Here is an 18,252-nt window from a genome sequence, read left to right as displayed (position 1 = left end):
TTTAGCTTGGTCGATAAACCAGTAGATAGTACTTCTCTGTATTTTCTCAATAATAAGCAAATAAATAAGAAAACTGATAGAATCAAAATATTTCGATGATTAAATGTTATTAATACTTGTAGGAGCATCCAAGATGAAAATAAATTAATAATTGCATTGTAACTAATAATATTAAATAACAAATATACTTTTAAGGAATTTGAAAAATAGTTAGGTTAAATTTGTATATTTTGAACTTAGTTACCTTTTCTTTTCAAAATTAAATTTTTATTTAACAATTTATTTTTTGGTTTGGTTTGGTCTTACTAACAGTATTTTTTTTATTCAGATTGAAGATGCGGAAAAAAAGTGATATTTGAAAATTCTTTGAAAAGTCAAACAAAAAAATTTACTGTCAAATCGGCATTAACATTATGATGGCAAAAACTTCTAATGTTGTATAAAAAGAGAGGTTGCAAATAAAAATTTCTCAAAGAATTTCCAAAAGTAACTGGAGTTAGTTTTACATCAGATCTCTGGACAAGTCAAAACAATGATTCCTACATGAATCTTCATTTAAGTTTACGTTATAGCTAACGTGAACTTAAATGAAGACTCATCAAGTCCACCGAGCCTGCGTTAATGATAATGGCTGCAACATTGTTTTAACTGCTAAGAAAGTGAAGAAAATAATTTAGAATTGCACTGCAATAATCACACAATCCAGCTAGTTATTTTTAAAGCAATCATTTTTTTTGATTTAAAAATTCATTCAAACTTTTTAAAGCAATAAAAGTCTGTACAGATTTAGCATCACACGCACATAGAAGTGCTCTCTCTACAACCAAGCTTCAAGATGCTTGTGAAGAACTTGGAAGTAAGCCCAGGATATTGATTGTTCCATATACAACACAATGGAATTCTGCATATATGTGGATAAAGTTAGTCCTTAATGTCAAAGATGCAACCAAAAGATTTGTACAAGCCAATGTAGAGTTTGAAAAATTATGCCACACAGATGATAAATGGAAGACATTAGAATACAGCATATCATTTTTTGAAAAAATTCACAATATTTAAGTATATAAAGTATTAGTTAAAGTATATAAGGTATCTGCCCATCAACAGCACAAACACAACTCAACAAGAATATTTATAAAAATGCTGATTTGTGAACCACAGCATTTTTATAACTATTCTTGTTGGGTCAAGATTTTTTTTCGTAATTGAGGTTGACGTTCGTATCTTCAGTTATTGACAATCGTCTAATTTAAGAGAAACATGTCAAATAAGGGGGCTTTATTTTCAAATAAATCTTTATTCTAGTTAGTAAGTTATTAGATATATCAAAGATGCTTTTTGAATTTAATCAATTGTTATATTTTTATAAAAATTTTGTATGCATTTGCAAAGTGTGCGCAAATTATTGATTATTAATATGCAATGATTGTAAATTGTTATCCAACAATACAAAACTTTTTTTTCAATTTAGTTCGTCAAATTTATATACTAGGTTGTCCCATAAGTTCGCGGGCACTTGAAGCTAATATTTTCAAACATAATTTTTTTTATGACGTTTGACTCAAATCAATTAATGATTGATATTATTTTGTAGTATTTTTATTCCTCTTTAAAATGGTGTATCGCTTTTTGTGATTGTGATTTAAAAATGTGTCTTTTTAGTTCTAAAATGACGGACGAAAAATATGAGATTCGCGTACTTTTGCGTCACTATTGGAAAAAAGGACTGAGTTCAAGAGATGCAGCAGCTGAAATTTGCAATGTGGAAGGCGAGGGAATGGTCAAGAAAACCGCAGCGGCCAAATAGTTCAAGCGCTTTAACAACGGCGAAACCAGCCTTGCAGATCTACCCAGGTCAGGCCGTCCATCGACAGTAAACAATGAGGCGCTGCGCGAGCTGGTGGAGCAGCAACCACAAACTAGCACCCGCAGATTGTCGGCAGAGCTCGGCCCTTCCAAGTCCACCATCGATCGCCACCTCCATCAAATCGGACTCGTCAATAGGCGCTGCCAAGAAGTTCCTCACGAATTGACCCTTGCGCAGCAAAAACGACGCGTCGACACCTGCACCCATCTGCTCGAAAACCCCAAGGACCTTTGTTTCTGGCGTCGAGTTGTTACTGGAGATGAAAAGTGGGTCTTCTTCCGTAACGCCAATAAGGCGAACGTTTGGATCCAGCCCGGCCAACCCGCTCTACAAGTCGCCAAACAGGATTGGTTCGTTCACAAGGTCATGTTGTGTGTTTGGTTGAATTTCGAGGGGATAATTCACTTTGAGCTTGTTCCAAATGGTCTTGCAGTGAACGCCGCACTCTACACTGAACAACTGGATCGTGTTTATGCCGCTCTCTCGGCTCGTTATCCTGCCTTGGTCAATCGAAAGCGCGCGCTCCTGCTACACGACAACGCTCCAGCACACACCGCCGTTCGCACCAAGGAAAAAATTTCGGAGTTGCCTGGAATTGAAGTTCTTCCTAATCCTGCATACAGTCCGGACCTTGCGCCATCCGACTACCACCTGTTCCATTCGATGGCTCACTTTCTTCGCGGTAGGACCTTCGATTCTTTGGAGGAGGTCGAAAATGGGTGTAGAGAGTTTTTTGCCTCCAAACCAGCGGAATGGTATCGTCGTGGAATTGAGCAATTGGCGCAAAGATGGACGAAAGCTGTAGAAAGCAATGGAATTTACTTTGAAGAATAATTGTTAATAAATATTAAGTGACAATGAAATAAAGTTTTGTCGCAAAGTGTCCGCGAACTTATGGGACACCCTAGTATATATAAAATATACACCATTAAGATAAGCTGCTCAGCACTGTTATCTTAATGGTGCTGAGCAGCTGATTAATTGTTTTTCAAATTTTTTAGACTCACGATATTTAGCAGCAGGCAAATCAACATTAAAAAAAAATTAATTTTTAATTTTTTTTGATGCTTTTAAAAATCTGTCAGTCTTGTTTGTCTTGAATTTTAAATAGTGGTGATTTTATCAGTTATTTATTATTTTTATTCTTTTGTGCATTTTGAGATAAGTAGAAAAACTTTTTTTATATAAAGGATCAAAAAAAGAACTTAAAAAAAAAACTTTTTAAGGATTCTTTGTTATCATTATTATAAGTTTAAGGAAAATGCATGAATGTTTGAAAACAGTCAACAAAAAAAGCATGATAGTAGGCTAGAATAATTTATGTCACACATAATTTAATAAATTATGTGTGAAAATAATTTATGTCTATGAGAATTTTTGCAGTTGCTAAATATAAGTAAACTTTTACAATGGTTAAAACATGAGGTTGTCACAATATCTGTCAAAAACTTGAGGGTGTCACAATATCTGTCAAAAACTTGAGGGTATCACAATATCTGTCAAAAAGGAAAGTTCTCACAAAGGGTGTATTGAAATTTATTTAACCTGATGTGAAATATCACATCAGATTAAATAACTCTGTTGCTAAAAAGTAATTCGGAAATGCTGAAAAAGATGATTATCCCCAATTGTGAATTTAACATCCACTAAAGTTGATCCATTATCAATCAATGAAGAAGCGCTTAAACATCTTCTGGAAGGAATCAAAAAATTATTCAAGCACTGATCAAACTGACAACCTTAATAAATAAAACAACTTTTCTGGTGAGTTTTCTTCTAAATAATTAGATTGATGCAGAGGTTTTAACTAATGCTGCTGAACATACACATGTATTTTTTTCTCAAGTTCAGTCGTATATATATATGCATATATATACATATTATAATATGCTTTTAAGGAATACTATTTTTTTAACTTTATTAATTATTCACATACATAGCAAAATGTACCTGGCAGATGCAAATAATTTTATTAAATTAATTTTGGACATTAAATTTGAAAAAGAAATTTATAATAAAACTTATAATTTTTAGCATTATTTTTTCTTGTATTACTTATCTTCTTAAGGTTGAATCTATAACTCTTTTGCACCTAAATTTAGTATTTGTAAACAGTAAAAATCAACTGAAAATGATAGAACAGTGATAAAGTCATAAAATTAACATCAAAAAATTACATTTTGAAAGATAAAAAATAATTCATCATATATTTCAAAAATAATTCAAATATCAATAATGATAGTAAATTTCAAATATTATATTCATTTCAAATATCAATAATATCAGTAAATTTTGAGACAAAAATAATTTATTTTGAAAAAAAGTTTAAAATAACTGCATATGTATTTCCCAGAACAGTTTTTATGGTAAAAACACACAACCTTTTAGTTGCTGGGGTTGATGGCATACAGTAAAATTTTCAAAGCAAATATCTCTTTATGACTAATTTGAAAGCCAATCAAAAAATTGTCTTTGAAAAATTAAATCAGTTCTGATTTAAAGATATATATATATATATATATATATATATATATATATATATATATATATATATATATATATATATATATATATATATATATATATATAAAGATATATATATATATATAAATATATATATATATATGCTTTTTAAGTGGCTTTTTTATTAACTATAAAATACAGGTTTTTTAATGATCTGTTGATTTAACATCTGTAAATTCTTGCAATTTTATATCTGATATATATTTATTATATGTATATATATATATATTTTTTTTTTATATATATTTATATATATATATATTATATATACTTTATATATATTTATATATATATATATATTAGTAGAAAATCACTTAACTAAATTTTTTTTCATTTGACACTGTGTTTCATCAACAAAGATTCATCAGAAATTTTCTGATCAATCTTTGTTGATGAAACACAGTGTCAAATGAAAAAAAATTTAGTTAAGTGATTTTCTACTAATATATAATTGCTCTGTTCTTTTAAGAACATTGAGCACTCTATTGTGTAGAATACTTTTTAAAGTTGTTTAAATATATATATATATATATATATATATATATATATATATATATATTTATGATATATATTTATATATATTTATATATATATATATATATATATATATATATATATATCTTATATCTTTTAGTACTATATTTTATATTCTTTTCTTGCAACTTTATATCTGTAACTGACATTATGGTTTATTTTCACTTTACACAGAACAAATTCAAACGTATTAAAAAGTAAACAATAACTGCACACCACATACATTTAGTGTGAAAGAGAACAATATGTAATAATGGCAAGTATGGAAATATACCAGATAGGAGAAAATAAAAAAATGAGTCTGATAACATTTATTAGCAAAGATTTATTAACTTTATTAACTAAAAAATACAAGTTTTTTAATCATCTGTTGATTTAATATCTAAAACTAGCTTTTTTGCAATTTTATATCTGTAACTGATATTAGTAGTTTATTTTCACTTTACATAGAAAAAACTCCATTATTGAAAAATAAACAAAAACTGCACAGCACATGCAAACAATATGTAGTAATCTAAAAAACAAGAGCAAAAGTGATAAACTTAAGACAGATATTAAAAATATATGAGAAGGAAAGGTATTAGAAATATGTAAATATATCAGATAAAAGCAGAGTAAATCTGATAAAAAATGGTGAAGAGCAAGTAAGCTCAAGCATGGAAATTAATCAGTTGATTAGTGATTTCACAGTGAAAGGATTGAAGAAAGAAAGAGGCAATATGGCAAGATGTTCAGTAAGATTCTCATTCGTGCAAACACATTAAATTGATATAATATCAAACTAATGGTAAAAATCGTAACAATGTATTCACAATGGTGAGTTAAGTTGTACCAAATTTAAAGCATTTATTTTTATGCAATGTTTTAAAAACACTTTTCCTGCATTTTTTATTAATTTATTTTTTAAAGAAAATTAAAAACTCATTTGATTGTATTTATTTGAATGAGTTTTTTTGACCAGTAATGTAAACCTTTTCTCTTTTCAAATATGTAATTATATAGTTAAAATTTTTTAGCTTTAAGTAATAAATAACTTAAAATTAACTAAAAAAAGCACTGACCTAAGATAAGTCCTGCATTTTTACAACAACAAAAAAAAGAGTAATGAGACAAAAACAAATTACCTTTAGAATAACTATGAAACTTTGTGTTCAGTGAAACAAAGCAAATTTTCAATCTACTAGAAAAAAAATTATTGCTATATTTTGAATTTCTAATAGCAGGAATAGTTTCTATAAGTGTTTTGATCTCAGTTTTCATTTGATCGCAAGCATTATCTATGTCATCTCTCTTAAGAAGATCTAGTTTTGTACCAACAACAATTATATAAAAAAATTTTACTCGAGCAACTAAATTCTCAAACCATGGTTGAAGTAGTTGGACACATTTATTTTTTTCAGTTACATCCCAAACTAATAAATATAAGGAAGAAGACGACAGAAAGCACTGGTGGGTGGCAAAGTATTCCTCTTGTCCTGCAAAATCCCATACTCGAAAAATAAACTCCTTTTTCAATAAAGATTTTTGAATTGTAACCTCTTCAATATCAATACCTAAACAATATCTTGAATATATTTAAAATATTATTATATGTATATATATAAATATTATTATATATAAATGTATATCTATATACATACATACATACTTACATACATACATACATACATACATATATATATATATATATATATATATATATATATATATATAAATTCAAAAATAGTCAGTACAGTGAAACAAATAGAAAATCCAGTAATTCTTTTTTCTCACAATGTTTTTATTAAAAACAATATAATTACCAAACAAAATTACTAATACAAAATATTTTTTTATATATATTAATTAAAACTATTAGCACTAGAGGCCTTTCAAATAATCATCAGTAGTGCTGTTTTTAGTATTATACAAGATATTTGTGTTAAAAACAAAAATAACTTAATTTTCATATTGTTGCTATGGGTAACTATTGATTGTGAAAGATTGAATTGTAATTATATACAGGAAATATCAATTAAATGTATCATGTTTTTGTTTGTGCAAATGCTTTTCATATGATAACAAAAAACTTTGGTTGTTAAGCTCAAGAAAGACAAAAAGTTGGAAAAAGGATTCAATTACACTTTTGTGGGCACGTTGACAAGTATAAACATGGTTGTCAAATCGATCAGTTGATAAGCCAGTTCTGCAACTAGAAATATGTCCGTTTATATGTAATCTTCAATTATTAGTTTTACCAGTATATGTTTGTTTTTTGCATTTTTAACATTTTAGGTAATAGATTACATTTTTACTGTTGCATGTGATGTGACTTTCCAAATGGTACCATTAGATGTTTTAAACTTATCTACTTCTTGAAGGTATAGTTTGCAAATTTTGCACCGAATATCTTTGCATTTGAATATGCCGATCTTCTTACTAGTTACTTCAATATTTGAAGAAGTAAGTCTTCTTAGTAAGTTAGAAGGTTGTTTAAAAGCTAATACCGGGTGAATATTAGAAAAAACATTTTTAATTCTTTCATTATAAGATACTTTGAGCAAATGGTTGGCTTCTCTTATAAAAGGTTGGCAATTGAGATTACTATAGAATGTTGTCACTAAAGGAAATATTTCTTTAGATTCTTTTTTTGGTGCTGGTCCTTGTAGTTTTGCATTATGGAATGCTTTTTCTATAACTTCATCAGGTTATTCGCAATCTTTTAACAATGACTTTAGTTCTATTAGGCGTAATTTTTCGATTTCATAATTAGATGTAAAAACAATTATTCTTTTAGCTAAATTGTAAGGAATATTCTTTTTAATGTGAAATGGATGATGACTATTATAGTTTAAATAGTCATGGGTGTTAGTTTCTTTATAGTAAATGTCTGTTTGAATTTTATTATAATTTTCAAGAATGATTGTTATGTCTAAAAAGTTAATTACACTGTAGGTACTACCATTTTTTATAAATTCCTTATATTTTTTATATAAGGAATTTATTATGCAGAACTGGCTTATCAACTGATCGATTTGACAACCATGTTTATACTTGTCAACGTGCCCACAAAAGTGTAATTGAATCCTTTTTCCAACTTTTTGTCTTTCTTGAGCTTAACATCCAAAGTTTTTTGTTATCATATGAAAAGCATTTGCACAAACAAAAACATGATACATTTAATTGATATTTCCTGTATATAATTACAGTTCAATCTTTCACAATCAATAGTTACCCATAGCAACAATATCTAAATTAGGTTATTTTTGTTTTTAACACAAATATCTTGTATAACACTAAAAACAGCACTACTGATGATTATTTGAAAGGCCTCTAGTGCTAATAGTTTTAATTAATATATATAAAAAAATATTTTGTATTAGTAATTTTGTTTGGTAATTATATCGTTTTTAATAAAAACATTGTGAGAAAAAAGAATTACTGGATTTTCTATTTGTTTCACTGTACTGACTATTTTTGAATTTATATATATATATATATATATAAATATATATATATATATATTTATATATATATATATATATATAGATCTATAGTTTGTTGTCTTTGGGAAGAGTGGAAGAAAAAAAGTGATTCTTACGCCAACACTTATGTCACATTTTTTTTTTACTGTAAATCATGCGCAGAGTGTTGGTACATCGACTATCTTATAGCCCGACTCGCTAGGGAGTGCTGATACATCGACTGACAAGTAGCCTGAAACTATATATATATAATTTATCATCAAAGTTCAATATTAGTTTTATACATTGAAAAAATAATGAAATTACTCAAAATTGTTACTTGGTTCTAAACTTTTTTCGGTACCTGTATATATATATATATATATATATATATATATATATATATATATATATATATATATATATATATATATATATATATATATATATATATATATATATATATATATATATATATATATATGTATATATATATATATATATATATATATATATATATATATATATATATATATATATATATATATATATATATATATATATATATATATATATGTATATATATATATACACAATATTGCATGGTCAACTTTAATTTTTCTTGTAAAACATCAACATTAAATTTTTTTTCTAATAAAACCTAAAAAAATAAAGTAATAAGGTTCCTAAAAAAATTAAAAGTTTGAGGTAATCGACTGATTTAGAGTGGTAAATTCATATATTAATATTACTTCAATAAACTTCATGGATGAACAACAATTATCTCTACCATGTTAAATGTAAAAAAAAAAACTGTTTTTTTTCTGTTGAAGTATGCATTTATCTCTTTGATATTAAATAGTGTTACAAATCAAAGTATTAATAACAAAATATATTTTTGCAAACACTCTTAACAAGCAATTTAGCTCAGTATTTGTAAATAATGAAATAAAAAATGATTTTCTATAAAGTTACAACTTTTGCACTAACGCTCTTCTTCTTAATTTTATAATTACATCAGCCGCTGGTAAAAGTACTTTACTTAGTTTACACACTAACAATGAATGAATGAACAAATGAATGAATGGAGTTCATCAGCATGTACTTATAGTGTGCTATGGTTTGATCCTTACCACTTGCACATTTTTTTTAACTATCTCTTAATTTTAGAACTATCCCAAACAAATAGTCCTGTCCCAACATTACGCTGGTTTTAAAAAGGTTAATAAAAACTAATCAAGCAAATAACAGACTCATCTCTCAAATATCAGTAGCACACAAGGTAATGAAACCCATAACAAAAAATGCTATGATGAATCGCCTAAATGAAAATAAACTAATAAATCCAAATCAACATGGTTTTGTTATTAAACCTGTGTAACAAACCTCCTAGAATCACTTGATGTTGTAAATGAATCAATTTCAAACAATTTAAAAAATCATTTAAAACATTCATAAGAATTTAAAAAAACTGAATAAAATTATAAAAAGAAGTAAATTAACTGTGATAAGTGTGATAAGAATTCACTTTTATTCAGTAAAAAAAATGTGACTTTTGAATTCAAAATTCACATTTAGGAATTAATTAAAAACTAATGAGTTAATGAGTTAATGCTTTATAAATTTAAACATTTTTTACTCTGAATAGTTCTATAATTTTATTTAAAAAAACTTTTTTGACTAAAGTATTTTAGATAAAGTATTTTAGAAATGGAAAATTTTAAATTTTTAAATGGAATTTGTAAAAGGCCTTGGCAAAGTCAAGGAAGATATTATAAATAAGTTTGTTGCTTGAAATCTAAACAAAACTCACAAATGGCTAAACTGTTTCTTATCTAACTAAACAAAACATGTAGTTCTTGATAAGGCAGTTTAAAAACTCTGTTCTGGTCCTGTATTATTTATTGGAATGAAGATATTTAGACATATGAGTTTTTAACCTTCCTATAATGTTCAAATTTTGAACGCAGAAAATTTTATCATTTGAAAACTGAAGATAACTAGTATATAGTGGAAACATGTATTTTTAAAATGAAAAAATTTACTTTATTATATTTTTATTATAAATATATTTATCTATTATAGGATTTATAAATAAGATTTTGGTAACACTTTTTGCTTACCAAAATCCATGTGGCTTTTTTAAAAAAAGAAGGGGAAAAAATAATAATAATAAAAATTATTACCCAAAATGCATTATTATGTTTGACCTTATGCATAATGTTTAACTTCAAAAAAATGAAATCAAATTTTCTACTTGATCTTTATCTCCATAACTCTGTTTTATTTTAATAAAACTTTTTTTTCTGATAAAACAAATACAACCCTAACTACCTTCCATTTTTAGAGCCTTTGTTAATCATAAGTAACTAAATTACCTACTTAATGTATCCACATACCTTGTGTTGCTTGATTCACATTATAATTAATGTCATCTTTAAGCCTTTTAAGCAGAGTTGTCTTTCCTTGTCGTGGAAATCCAATAATCATTAGTTTCATTTTATAATATGGTTTTGAGTGTCTTAATTTTCCTTTTAAATAATTCAAAATATCTCTTGGTGTTTGGTATTCAAGTGGAAGATCTTTAATCTAGAAATAGAAAGCAGCATATTCTTTAATCATAACTAAAATCAATTAGTTTTCTGTCTATATATTTATCAATATAATAACTACAAATAGACATTAACCACATGCTGGCATTTGTTTTATTGCGTCTAGAGTGCATCAGCAGCTTGTAAAACTCACCACCACTTTTTTTATAAGTGGTGGTGAGTTTTAAGTACAACTCACCTTAAAGTATAGAAGTACGTCTATACTTTAAGGTGAGTTGTATGTACTTATTTAATAAAGAAATTTGTGAAAATAAAGAAAATTAATTAAGAAATTTTAAGCAGGTAGAGATTGCATCTCGAAATTCGGAATTTGAGAATTCTGGAATTCGTTATCATTATATAGTTTAGAATTCCGAAAATTTCTCCAGCGAATTTCGAAATTAAAATTTATTTTTTTGTGCTCTCTCCAACTTTTAAATTGTGTTTTTGTTTCTGTGCATATAAATATTCTACATTCTAATTCTATAAGCAGAAATAAAAAAAACGATTGTAAATTACGGTTATCCTGCATAATACAAGTAGACATAGAGAAAACATTCCTAAATTGCAGTTAATGGTTTCATGTCTTCATTTCATATCTACATGTTTATTTTTTATATTTACATAATTTTTATATTTGGTATAAACAAATAAATCATATGAAGATTTCTTTACTACCTTTAACTCTCTTCTAGACAAACACACACCATTAAAAAAACTAAGTAACCGTGGCTTAACTCGAAGCCTTAACCATGGATTACTTCAGCAATTTTAACCTCGATAAAAAACGAAAAAATATATTTAAGAAGTTCCTTAAAACAAAAAATCTTCATGACAAACTAATTCTTGAAAAAACATACAAAACCTATAGAAATTTACTTGTAACACTTATTCGATGAAGCAAAAAAAAAACACTTTTCTCACTACTTTACTACCAATAGCAATAGTTTGAGAGCAACGTGGAAGGGTATTAAAACTCTTTTAAACATACGTTTGAATGATATCTCATATACATCTTGTATATCTTCAAACAACACCATTATCAATGATCCAGTTAAAATCTCGGAAATTTTCAACTCCTTTTTTATTTCAATCCTTGAAGAACTGCTAAAAAGTATTCATTCATCTCATACTGACTTCCATAAATATTTAAAAACATCAAACCCTGACTCTCTTTTCATTAAACCTACTGAAAAAAATGAAATAATATCAGTTATTCTTTCTCTAAATGATGGCAAGGCTTCTGGTCCAAACAGCATTCCAACCTTTATTCTAAAACTTCTTGCTAATGATATTTCCTCAGTACTTGCTAAACTATTTAATCTCTCATTCACTACTGGTATATTCCCTAATACTTTAAAAACTGCATCTGCTAAACTAATCTATAAGAAGGACTAAAAACTTGACTGCAATAATAATAGACCAATATCATTATTATCAAATATCAGCAAAATTCTTGAAAAATTAATGTATTCTCGTATCTACCACTTTCTTGATAATTCTAAGTGTCTCTACGGCCGTCAGTTTGGATTTCATTTAAAACACTTTACTTCCCATGCACTTATTAGCATTACTGAAATGATTCGTGGTGTGATTGATAGTAGTTTGCCTGTGGCGCCTTTATTGATCTCCAAAAAGCATTTGATACAGTTGACCATAAGATTTTAACTGAAAAATTATATCACTATGGTATACGGGGTATCGCTAATAATTGGTTTTCATCCTATATTAACAATCGCAATCAGTTTGTCTCGATTAATGGATTTCAATCGACATGTAAAGTTATTAAGTATGGTGTACCACAGGGTTCTGTTCTAGGACCTTTACTTTTTTTAATATATATTAATGATCTGCCTCACTCTATAAATAATTCAATTGTTCATCATTTTGCTGACGACACTAATCTTCTATGCATAAATAAATCACTCATGCAGCTTTGTAAAAAAGTTAATTCAGATCTCCATCATTTGTGTGATTGGTTAAATAGTAACCGTCTTTTCCTAAATATCAATAAAACAGAATTTATTATTTTTCACCCTCCAAAAAAAAAGATTGATAGTAATAATGTGAAAATTAGAATTAATGGTAAAAGACTTTTCCCATCTAAATATATGTAAAATACCTCGGGATATTTCTTGACAAAAACCTATCATGGTACTATCAACTAATTCAATTAAATAAAAAACTCTCACGTGCCAATAGTATGCTGTCATTAATACGACACTATGTTCCCCAACATGTTTTAATATCAATTTACTATTCCTTGTTCTTCTCACATCTAAGTTATTGTTGCACTGTTTGGGGTTAAAAAGGTAGTTTTCTATTACATCGTATAAACTGTTTACAACGCACTTCCTTAAGAATTATGACATTTTCTCCCTTACGTTCTAATATTGAAAATAGGTTTTCTGAATTAAAAATTCTAAAATTTCAAGACCTTGTAAAGCTTTATAATTGTCTCTTTGTGATTGATTTTCTTCAAAATAAGCTACCAAACTCGCTCAATAATTTTTTTATTAAAACAAGTGACACACAAATATTACACTCGAAATACTGAAAATTTTAGCTTGCACACTTCCTTTTTCAGCACTATCAAATATGGCAAGCTTTCTAAAAATCAATGTATTTCTCACTGGAACCAAATAATACCATTTATAACAAAAAAAAAATTTAACTAAATACCCTTTTATTACTAACATTCTTCTTCTCAATGGAAACCAAATTAAGAAATTTATATTTGAGCATATATTTAATGAATATTAATTTTATCTTTTATTATTATTGCTTTTTTTATATTACTGTATTTATAAAACTATTATTACTTTTATCTTATACTGTCTTTTTTAACTCTACTAATATTCTTATTATCATTAATTTATATTAGTTTTTTAAATCTTATTAATATTATTTATAATGATAGTGATAGTGATTCAATTGTAGTAACAGTTTTTATGGTTATTGTCCTTTTTTTTGCAATTGTTATGTTTATTTTATTAATTTCTGTCGTAGTTATAAACTTTACTATAATTATTTTTACCATTAGTTATAATTTTTAGTCAAGTTATCATGATATAGTTACTTTTTATTTTTTCATTCACATTATTATTAATATTATTATTTTTATTATATTATTATTGCAATTATTAATATCATCTTTATTTATTAGTTCCTTTCTTTCTTTTCTTTTTTTTTTTTTTTTTCTTTTTTTCTTAATAAAATTTTTATTTTTATATTTTTCTTATTTATAATTCTTTCTGTGTTTTATTTGTTTGTTTTTTAGGTGTCACTCCATAGACTAGTTTTTAACTATATGAGTGACACCTAACCTTATTTATGTGAGTTTATAAATATTATTGTAAACTTTCATATTTTTATGGTTAAATAAATAGATTGCGTTATATTATATAACCTCATACTTTACAACTTTTATTAAATTATTAAATTCTTTTATTAAATTTTTACAACTTTTGTTGAGATAGCTTATTGGAGTGCGATGTGTATTGAATTATATGGATCAATATTTTTAAATAGGTAAGCAAATAATAGCAGGAATAATAGCAGTTCTAATTTTACAACATTATTTGATAACTATTTAATTTTAATTTTTGTTTTGTTTAACAAGTTAAATTATTATCAATAGTACGTCTTAAAATGTCTTCAAAGGAAAGTCATTCAGAATACACAAAGCAATGTAAAAATCAAAGTTCTGATTGGATTCATTTTTTAACAGGATCAAAAAACTAACAGCAAAAAGTAAAATATCTTATGAAATAGTAAAAACTGCTGGTTCAACAACAACACCTCAGCACACGCATTTATGAACAATACACAATATTAATGTACTAAAACGGGATGTCGTGCAAGATGAAGGTCCAGAAAACAGCGCATCAAAAATGACGATTACAAACTATTTATTCAACAAAAAAATGAATCACTTTCTGCAATTGTATCACGAATGTGTGCCTTAGATAATATGCCATTTAAAGTTTTCTGTACGTTTATCAATTTGAGAAATTTGTTTGTTGCTAGAGGCGCTCAAGATTATGTATTACCAAAATCACCTAACTCGATTTGTGAAACGGTTTTAGAATACACACAAAAAATGCGGGCTAAAATAATGCAAGATTTTATAAATTTAAAAGAAGATCGAACAAGATTTTGCCTACCTCTAGATGAATGGACTTCAAGAAACCGATATTATTTAAATGTGAATGTCCATGGCAAGAAACAATTTTGAAATTTAGGTTAAGTACCTGTTGAAGAATGATTCCCTGCAGAGTAATGCCTTACGGCTCTAAAAACCACATTGCAAAACAGCAATCTAAATATCAATAAAGATATTATGTCTATAAAACTGATGGGGCAGCTGTGATGCAAAATGTTGGACAGCTTTTAACATGTAATCAGCAGTTGTGCTTCGCACATGTGACACATTTAGCTGTAATTGATGTTCTGTATAATAATTCGAATACAACTGAATTAGTAACTCACACAAATACAGAAAATGTTAGTGTAGAAGATCAAGTAAGTGACTTTGATGAATCAGATGAGGAATACATTGAAGATAAAAATGTTAGCTTGATTGAACAAACTTATAATGAAGCTGAGCTTGTTGAGACTGAAGAATTTGAATTTAGTTTTCTCATCAAAAAAGTTAGTTCGATTGTAAAGAAATTTCGTTTTTCGAGAACATCAAATGATATTCTTCAAGTATACATGAAACAAGAATTTGGAAAATAATAGAAACTTATTATGGACACTAGAACTAGATGGAAAAGTTTAGTTGAAATGCTTGAAAGGTTTAACAAGCTAAAAAGCTGTGTTAGATAAGCATTGATTGACATTACAACTAACATTGTTATTCTAAATGCTGAAATTTTGTTGATTAAAAACATTATCTTATTTGCATAATGGCGGAAAAAGTGAGATTAACGCATGTTTCACAAGACCATTAAAAAAAACAATAGCCAAAGGTATTGAAAACTTTGCGTTAAGATATTTAATACCGATATGGAAACTTTCTCAGGCAAGCAGCCAGAAGCTGACGATGTGATAGAAGTGATGTTGGAAGAACAAACTAAGCTCTTAACATTAATACAAAAGTTGGGGAACAAAATTCAATTAAATTTTTTGTCCAACATAATGTCCAACTCAACTCAACAAATAATAAATAGGAGCTTAATTTCAAAAACTAAACTGAAATAATATTCTTTAAAAAGAATGGCATTCGTGGCAAAATATTAAAGTCCGTCTACTCATATTTGATTTTGATTCCACCAATCAATAGTGGAGTCTAAGCGAACCTTCTCAATTGCTGGTAACTTTTGTACAAAAGTTTGAAGGAGACTCGGAGATGCACCTTTAAGTGATCTCTGCTTCCTCAAGGCATATTTTTGACAAATAAAACAATATTTATATATTTTTTGTTATTAAATGATATACCATATTAGAATGTTTCTGTACTAATTGAATTTGGAATAATTTCATGTTTTTATTTTTAAAGTATTTTTTATGCAATAAGTAAAAATGATTTATCTTAAATAAGTTAATTTTATTATTTTTATAGACAGTAAAACTTAATTTTGAATTTCGAATTCCAATTTTTTTATTTTCGTCAAAATTAAGCAGGTATAATATTCCCTATAAGCATGTAATTATATTCAAATAATAAGTTTCTGACCATATTAAAAAAGTACTCCGTTTATTTTCGTTTGTAGATTTTTAAGAAGAAATTTGATTACTATAGGAAAGAAGACAGAAAAAATATTGTGGTCATCTTAGGAAAACAAGTTCACTCATTAGTCAAGGAACTTACTGTGCTGCAGTCCCTCATCCTATCTAGACCTTTAGTCAATTAGCTACCAGTAAGATGCCAATTGTTAGTGGATTTTGATTTGTCATCTTGCAGGAAAGCAAAGCTTACCAAGAAGAATGATAAAGACAGATCGGCATTTTGTGGTAAGTACAAAGACTGGTTCATGGAAAACCAGAAGAATGTCATGCTCTTTGTTGAATTGACTTGTTGAATCAGTCAGTTTTCTTGATTTGTCCAGACCACTTGTATAACTCCAGCATACTTTGACAATTTATTTAAAATTATATCTGACCGTATAAAGACAGTGCCAGCATATAAATGGCAACATACTAAACATTAACTTTTTTGTATTTTTGACTGATTCTTATATAATAAAATTATTACCTAATAAATTTGTATTAAATAAATTCTCATGTCAAAGCAAATAAAAACTACAAAAATTAAAGTGTTCTTAAACTTATATACAATATATACATATATATATATATATATATATATATATATATATATATATATATATATATATATATATATATATATACGCATATTATATATACATACATAAATATATACAGTATATATACCTTGGTACAATCTAAATACGTACCAACTATAAATCATTGACTAAAATGCATTGGCAAATGGTTTAGCACCTAACTACAAGTGCTAAAAAAGAAATGGAATAAATTTTATAACGTTATTTACATGTGACGTCACCAACATTAGCAACAAACCATGTGCTGGAGTTTTTAGAAACAAGCAAAATATCTAATATATTATTTTGTAATTTAATTTTCTTCTTTGCAATAATAGATCTATAGTAAAATTCAAGTAGGCTAATATAGATGTATACTACAGTAGGCTATAGTTTAGACTGTAGAAAGATCACTTTATTTAACATGTAGGCCTATTTATGAGAGGGCTAAATATATTATAGTCTGTATAAATATTGGAATATTTATTGACTAAATTCTTATGAAAAATTGTTTTAACAGCTTTTATTTATTGTAAACATAACTTGTTGTAGTTTTTTTTATTATTTTAGACAAATTATATTAAATATGGATAGTATGCGTACACGAAGTGCAACTAAACATCCATTGTTTGGACAGTTAGTTGATCTTCCTGAAAATCAAATCCCATCACATGAAAACATTATTAAGGCGTTCTATTATAATCAGAAAACAGTATTAGAAATTAGCTTGCAAGAAAGATATTCAATTTTAGCAGACAGAGTGAAATGTGTTTATTCAAAAGCAAGTATTCCCACAATAGAAGTGAATAGCACAATCATTAGGATTAGAAGACTTATGATACAGTACATACACTTGAAAAATATTCAGATGCAAAAAGAAAATCAGACACGTTCACTGAGAAGTTAAATTCTTTTAAGCAGTTATTTGACATTTGCACCTGCAAATGCTTTGATTCGGGCATTAGAGATAGGAACTTATGCACGTGCCCACTGCCAAATAAAAT

General features: G+C 27.0%; 1 protein-coding gene across 2 annotated transcripts in view; it reads right to left on the bottom strand.

Annotated features, from left to right (window-relative positions):
- Positions 1 to 18,252, bottom strand: part of LOC105845161 (leucine-rich repeat serine/threonine-protein kinase 2) — a 129,451-nt gene that overhangs the window by 58,586 nt on the left and 52,613 nt on the right. The window contains exons 5-6 of one of the 2 annotated variants that reach the window (XM_065803105.1): positions 10,767 to 10,956; positions 6,049 to 6,477 (exon numbers count right to left, since the gene is read on the bottom strand). In XM_065803105.1, coding sequence (XP_065659177.1) covers positions 6,049 to 6,477; positions 10,767 to 10,956 — 619 coding nt within the window. The remainder of the gene's footprint in view (positions 1 to 6,048; positions 6,478 to 10,766; positions 10,957 to 18,252) is intronic. The other variant, XM_065803106.1, reaches the window with a different exon arrangement.

Source organism: Hydra vulgaris, chromosome 08 (assembly GCF_038396675.1).
Source record: "Hydra vulgaris chromosome 08, alternate assembly HydraT2T_AEP".
Taxonomy (NCBI): domain Eukaryota; kingdom Metazoa; phylum Cnidaria; class Hydrozoa; order Anthoathecata; family Hydridae; genus Hydra; species Hydra vulgaris.
Note: the sequence above shows the minus strand (reverse complement) of the source record. Positions and strands in the feature narration are given on the sequence as shown.